The sequence below is a fragment of the Palaemon carinicauda genome, chromosome 3, assembly GCF_036898095.1.
Source record: "Palaemon carinicauda isolate YSFRI2023 chromosome 3, ASM3689809v2, whole genome shotgun sequence".
Classification (NCBI taxonomy): Eukaryota; Metazoa; Arthropoda; class Malacostraca; order Decapoda; family Palaemonidae; genus Palaemon; species Palaemon carinicauda.
The window spans coordinates 148,446,146-148,453,645 of NC_090727.1; the positions used below are offsets into that span (position 1 = coordinate 148,446,146).

The following is a 7,500-nucleotide window of genomic DNA, read 5'->3' on the forward strand; positions in this document are numbered from 1 at the left end:
TTCAATTATTTTGTTCATTAACATTCAGTAATTATACATAAACCACATAAAGAAAATCAAAGATTAAATAATCCTTTATACAGAAAACCTTTTGACATCTAGGACATTACTCTATGTTCTTCATTCTTTGGCAAAACTTCCACTACAGTTTCCTTTTAAATACTTTTACTTTATCACCATCAATGGTACCATTAATTTCTTTTCATATTTTCTGCACCAACATTAGCTTAATAGATTTCTCTGAGCTTACATCAATACTTTTACCCATCCATCATCTAGATTTCTCTAACCATAATCTCGCTTTCTTACATCACGTTCCAAAGATTCTATATCCCAAATGTTCACCTTATTGTCGCAAAGATAAGAAATATAAAGGCTAGATATGATCAGTGTCCAAGCCCAATCTCCATCCACGGTAGGACCATGGACGACCAGGTGATTAGCTACTCATGAATCTGCAGGAAGACTTAAGGAGTCCCTAATTCCTCGTAGTACCCAAAGTCATAGTTCATAGGACTCTAAGGTCATATTTTTCTATGAAATGTATCAAGTAGTTAAGGGTGTTTGAACTTATAGCACAATGACCCGCTCAGTTACCAGTTAGATTCTTTGATATCGCCCCCACTTTTTTTTTTGTACTTAAATTACTCTAAATGAAGTTTTCCTTCATGAAATTTCTTAGATCATGCTTCTCCTGATTCACCTTCCCCTACCAGATATCTGTTATGGCCCAGAATTTTTCGGATTTGTCTGCTCTTAGTTCCCCTCACATGGCCTTTCAAGCATTTTGCTACCATATTTCTTTAGCCCTCTTCTCACATATTCTATATTCATGTTACTAATATCTATTTGACCTCCTCTTATACTTATCACATATTCCTCTAACACAGTTTCTTAATCTTGCTCAAATGTTATAACACCCCTAATCTTCTAGGTTTCCCTACTTACCAACATATTGTTCTACCTCTATTCCAACAGACGTCCTAGATAATGCCTTTTACCCTTAATCTTCTAGGTTTTCCTACTTCCCAACTTATTGTTCAACCTTTCTTCCAATAGATTCCTTGATAATGCCTTTCACCCATAATCTTCTAGGCTTCCATACTTCACTTCCCAACATATTGTTCTACCTTTCTTCCAACTAACATCCTTGGCACTGCCCCTCACTTCTCAACAATCCTTTCCTAAATTTTATAGACCTGGTCATCCTCTTTATCCCCACCAGACAACTGTACCCGCGAGGGCATGGGTGGTCCCGATCATTCCAAGATATCAGGTTATGGCTACAACAACGTACTAGTGATCGTTGGGCCAAGCTTCATGGCGGCTGGAGGAGCCATTATTACCGTCATCATCTTCCAGTGGTGTTTCTGCAGACCTGCCATCAAGGAATGATCTGAGTTAAGCTCCAACCATTGGTATCAGTGGATAATACAGTGGTTTCTAAACCCGGGGGAAGGTGTGTCGGACTCTAATAGGGTTAACCTCTCATTGGGAGTTGTGAGTTTTGTGTGATTTTAATACTTTATCTGTTATTTTTCATAATGTATCCACGAAAATATTGTGAACATTAAATATATACATATATATATATATATATATATATATATATATATATATATATATATATATATTGATATATAAACAGTATATATACATATATATGTTGATATATATATATATATATATATATATATATATATATATATATATATATATATATATATATATATATATATATTCAAACCTCATCATTCATGGAAAAAGAAATCATTACAGTATTACACAAAGCTTGAAAATTCACGGAGATAACAGAGTCAGTCTCAGCTTGATCTCCCCTGATATAGAACTGAGTATGCTGGGCTCTGTCTGGTCCTTTATATGAAATGCTTTTGGGTCTTATCTGTCATGTTGTATTCGTATTCATGCAATAGCAAATATGTCCGGGGAGGGCAAGTTAAGATTGATATTATTAAATATATGAATTTTCCATCTCTTGTTTATTAAAGGTTTTTTTCTTCTCTATTTGGTGTTTTATTGTGAATGATATTACTTTCGTCTTCTCTCTCAAGGCTGAAATTATAATCTTTCTTTCTTTTTCTCTATCTTCCTGTATATATACATATATATATATATATATATATATATATATATATATATATATATATATATATATATATGAATATATATATAAATGAATATATATATATATATATATATATATATATATATATATATATATATATATATATATATATTACGTTTAACTATTTTCTACATGAAAATGTTCTCATCCATGAAATGTATTAGCATAAAAAAAAGAAAACTTTAAACAAAAGGCTTATTGACTCGTGTTTTAATTCTATAAGATGGAAATGCATGAACAAAATTAATAGTGAATAATGTTTGACGAATGCTTAATTTACAAAACTTTAAAAGAAATTGGAATTAATACTTTATTTTTTTCTCATTTATTTTTTTATTATTGTAAATTGATTAAGAAGTCAGGTTCTCCTTAAACTACTGTTTTAGAATGTAGACTTTGGTTTATTTGAGAACTGCAATATGTTTTTTTTTTATTTTGTTATGATAAGAAAACTCAAAGCATTATACCAAAGTGTTCTTATGTTGTATAAAATAGTGACAATGTTTTGTCTCAAAACAGTCGTTAAATGTAGACATTAATGTTAAGAAAAATTAAGAATTATATTCTTGAGTTTCCTTCATTCCTCATATTTTCAAATATTTAATTTGGTAAATGATTTCCAAATGTAATTTTGTAAAACATGATCCAATAATGTAGATTAAGTATGTATCCTGTGCTTAACGAATAATGCTATTATTATTATTATTATTATTACTGTCCAAGCTACAACCCTAGTTGGAAAAGCAAAGTGCTACAAGCCCAGGGGCTCCAACAGGGAAAAATAGCCCAGTGAGGAAAGGAAATATGGAAATAAATAAATGAAGAGAATAAATCAACAATAAATCAATCTAAAAAAAAATAACAACGTCAAAACAGATATGTCATATATAAACTATTAACAACGTCAAAAACAAATATGTCATATATAAACTATAAAAAGACACATGTCCGCCTGGTCAACAAAAATGTATTTGCTCCAACTTTGAACTTTTGAAGTTCTACTGATTCAACTACCCGATTAGGAAGATCATTCCACAACTTAGTAACAGCTGGAATAAAACTTCTAGAGTACTGCGTAGTGTTGAGCCTTATGATGGAGAAGGCATGGCCATTAGAATTAACTGCCTGCCTAGTATAACGAACAGGATGGAATTGTCCAGGGAGATCTGAATGTAAAGGATGGTCAGAGTTATGAAAAATCTTATGCAACATGCATAATGAACTAATTGAACGACGGTGCCAGAGATTAATATCTAGATCAGGAATAAGAAATTTAATAGACCGTAAGTTTCTGTCCAACAAATTAAGATGAGAATCAGCAGCTGAAGACCAGACAGGAGAACAATACTCAAAACATAGATAAGGCATAGGAAATAATTTATAAGTTAGTATAACTAGAATTGTCATTGTTTGTTTAGGAAAATAATTAAAAAAGATAAAATCGGAAAAACTGTGGTACTCATCAATCTTTGCAACATTTCTGGAATACATATAATTCTTATCTTTTACCATAATTTCCTGAAGAAAAGACCTAATCACATGAAAATTTGGTTTTGGATGAGTGGTAGTATCACAATACTCATTACTTAACAAAACCCACAATATGATATAGTTCAATATCTTTTCGTATTTTTTATCAACTTCAAAACCTTTACAATATTTAATTCCTTGTTGACCGATATTATAACTTTTTTTTTTTGCTTTATATCTTTTCTTTCTTCGTCAGTTATTGTTCATAATCTCTAATATTAATCTTTTATATCAAGATTCATTTGAATTTTCCTGTTTATAGAGTCGTTTAAGAAAAAATAATTCAGAAAATTACGCTGCTACTTTCTTAATGTTACTGATCATGTAAGCCAAAGGTAAATCTTTAAAATAAACCTAACAGTGCCATCTATTGGTGAAAGTAGAAAGTAGACTTCCTTCCCTATTGCCAACATATAATACAAGTATCAATGGAACTACGGCAAGTTAATAAATTTCAACTGAAAATTTTATGAAATTATTTTGAAGATTGAAAAGATTTCTGATAATGCGATAGAAGTAAGTCTATCTTTGTAAGTACTGACTTAATATTTTCATGAGATAATCCAAGAAATTAGTTTATTTCAACAAAGTCAGTGAAACTCTTGATGGTGTTAAAGGTTAAAAGTGTCTGGTTTCCGTTCCAGCTTTAAAAGGGTTAAAGGTCACTCATGAATGGCAGAGGCAAAGGACAATAATAATACGCTGGCGTAGAGACTGAGCATATTTATATATATATATATATATATATATATATATATATATATATATATATATATATATATATATATATATGTGATCATTGCCCAAGTTAAGACCAGCGAAGCCCCGGCAATGGCTGCTGATGAATGAGCAGGTAGACCCATAAGCTCCCCAAAACCCTCCATCCCTAACTCACAAGGATGGTGAGGTTCCAGACACTACAAGAAACTATCGACATTGAGCAGGTCTCGAATCCCAGTCCAGCACATCGCCAGACATAGGCGTTTTTAGTAGGCTGCCACAACGGGCATATTAAACGCAAATTTTTGTTTTTATCTGAGAGAGAGAGAGAGAGAGAGAGAGAGAGAGAGAGAGAGAGAGAGAGAGAGAGAGAGAAGCAATGTAGATATATATATATATATATATATATATATATATAGAGAGAGAGAGAGAGAGAGAGAGAGAGAGAGAGAGAGAGAGAGAGAGAGAGAGAGAGAGAGAGAGAGAGAGAGAGTAGCAATGTAGATATCCTTGATCTATAAGATGTAAACTTCGTTCGTACACAGGTCAAATGTAGGTTGGGTGAATTTAATATATTCAATAAGAGAAATAGTGACAAAAATAAAAAGTATGCATTAAAGTTGTTCATTTGATTAGTTTTTCAAGCTATTAAAAATAAATATTGATTTGACCAACTCTATCTATGTTTGTCATTTAGACAAATTCATCACTTCTTCATATCAAATAAAAGTGTCATTAAATATGATATCTAAAATTAATTTTCTGATAATTTCGCAATTAAAAAACCAGTTCATTTAATATGACTTCTTTAAAAATGCCATGAATTAAATTCAATTACTTCACAAAATTAAACGAATATTTAATAATCTACCATTTTTACTAATTAAATAGCGCACTTTTCAACTTGACATTTGAAGGTAAATGTATGAATGGCGTTTTTCTATTGTCTATTTAACTATTCGAATGATTTTCTTTAAAAAAAAAAAAGAGAGAGAGAGAGAGAGAGAGAGAGAGAGAGAGAGAGAGAGAGAGAGAGAGAGAGAGAGAGAGAGAGAGAGAGAGAGAGAGAGAGAGATATTTAATATTCAATAGAAACATGGGAAAGGTCATCTTATAATTTTGAAATTCCCGTATATCTGGATCAAGAGATTTCTTTATGTGTATGTATTTGAATGTAAATGAAGGGATCTTTGTGGTTTTAATAACAGAAAATGTCATAGCTTTCAAGCAGCACCTACACACAGAAACACATACACACATGCATGTGTATATGTGTATATATGGCTCCCGGGCATTTGGCCAATTTGGGCAAAATTTCAAAAATGTAGTACACGTGCTTACATGTATGTCACACCAGCTATCGTCCTGTTACTTATAACAAACAATGTTAACAATGTTGAACACTTTCGCTAGAACTACACAAGGTCTTCTACGAACTGCAAACTCTCTAGAAGTCTAGAGGGATGGCACACGGGGCGTTTGAACTGAGAGGGAGGCCCCTTCTATTTGGGGTCGAGTTTCAAAGTTGAAAGAACAATCAAATTGGGAGTTAACAATAGATATGGTAAATTTAGGGGTTGTTTTGATATCATATAAAAGTGTCAGATTTTAAAGACAAGGGTCACTAGGTTCATGTCTATCATTGAGAAATATAAGATTTTCATAAAATATTTGTATTTCTTTTAATACATAAAAACATCAATTTTCCTGTATTTTTTATTTTTTTGTATTTTCTGGTGTTTTTTTTTTTCTGAAGAAACTGATTAAAATACTTAAAGCATTGCTTGTTACTATTCACACTTATAAATTTCCAGCCAAATGTCTTTCCGGCTAAATGTCCGTCGTCAAATGTCCGTCGGTTAAATGTCCGTCGGTTAAATGTCCGTCGGTTAAATGTCCGTCACTCAAATGTCCGTCAGTTAAATGTCCGGCCACGTCAAAACTGTACATAGTGTGCCAACACCATATAAAAAGGATTATAGTAAAAGAGCTGTTCGAAAAGGCAAACCTTGGCCTTTTAGTCGTTATATACCACCATGAACCCATGACATTGATACCTTCATCATGACGTAGTAATGAAAGGGCAAGTAACGATACAGGGGAGAGAGTTAGGGGCTAGACGCACCGTCAAAAAGCCCCTGTCCGGAGAGAAGCTCCGGGCAATCTAAAGAAGATACAAGGGAGAAGTAGAAACTGGCGTTTTATATCCGTAGATTTTCCCGAGTACACAAAAAAAAAAATATATCTGTATACACTTTAATGGTTTAAAGGTCGGTCACGAATGGTAGAGGCAAGAGGCAGTGACAATGACCTAGAGACTGACCATGTATACACATGATAAAGGCCCAAACCCCATCTCCACCCAAGCTATGGTCAGGAAGGGCCAGAGAATGACTGCTGATGATTCACGTTTTATAATATAGACTTCTTTTAAATCCTAGCCGTAATAATTATGATTCTTTAATAATGTTCAGACGTAATTCGGGTATGTATACATTGATATCACAAACTTTCATTAGTTATCCTTCTCCAAAAGAATTGATAACTAACAGAGGAAAGAAAGAGAATGGATATAAGAAATAGGTTGATAGAAAGTGGTTGAAACACTATTCATGAATTGTGCAATAAAAGAAATATCATCTATTCGCAACTGGTCATTTCCCACAGAGATACGGTAATACAACGATCATACACTGAACATTTTCGAAGCATAAGTGGTTATTATCCCGAGTTGACAAAATTTGTACCGAAATCTGAATACTGACTGGCAAAAATGTGGTCCCAGTGCCTTGCATTTAAGTACGTTTCTGGTAAATCATTATCAACTTTTAATGTTTTTTTTTTTTTTTTTTAACTTATTTACGTTCTAAACATGAATAAAAGAGATGAAAGGAAGCTATTTTCAGTCCCATGAATTACAAATAGATAAGTAAATGGATGATCAGAACGTCTAAAAAAAATTGAAATTTCAACCAAACTTCGAATATCTGGTCCAGAAGTAATTGGCAACACTGACCCACCTGAGAACTCGAAATTCTTTCCTAGTCATTGACAAACATATCATTACAAAGTGGCGTATCAAAACCCCACGGTCAAAAACACCA

The 7,500-nt window shown here is 32.5% G+C and overlaps 2 protein-coding genes across 3 annotated transcripts in view; one reads left to right on the top strand and one right to left on the bottom strand.

Annotated features, from left to right (window-relative positions):
* LOC137637922 (uncharacterized) overlaps positions 1 to 1,577 on the top strand; it is a 6,892-nt gene extending 5,315 nt beyond the window's left edge. The window contains exon 3 of the mRNA XM_068370030.1: positions 1,226 to 1,577. Coding sequence (XP_068226131.1) covers positions 1,226 to 1,395 — 170 coding nt within the window. The 3' untranslated portion in view covers positions 1,396 to 1,577. The remainder of the gene's footprint in view (positions 1 to 1,225) is intronic.
* The window catches only part of Hakai (E3 ubiquitin-protein ligase Hakai), a 263,961-nt gene that overhangs the window by 61,151 nt on the left and 195,310 nt on the right, over positions 1 to 7,500 (bottom strand). The window lies entirely within an intron of this gene.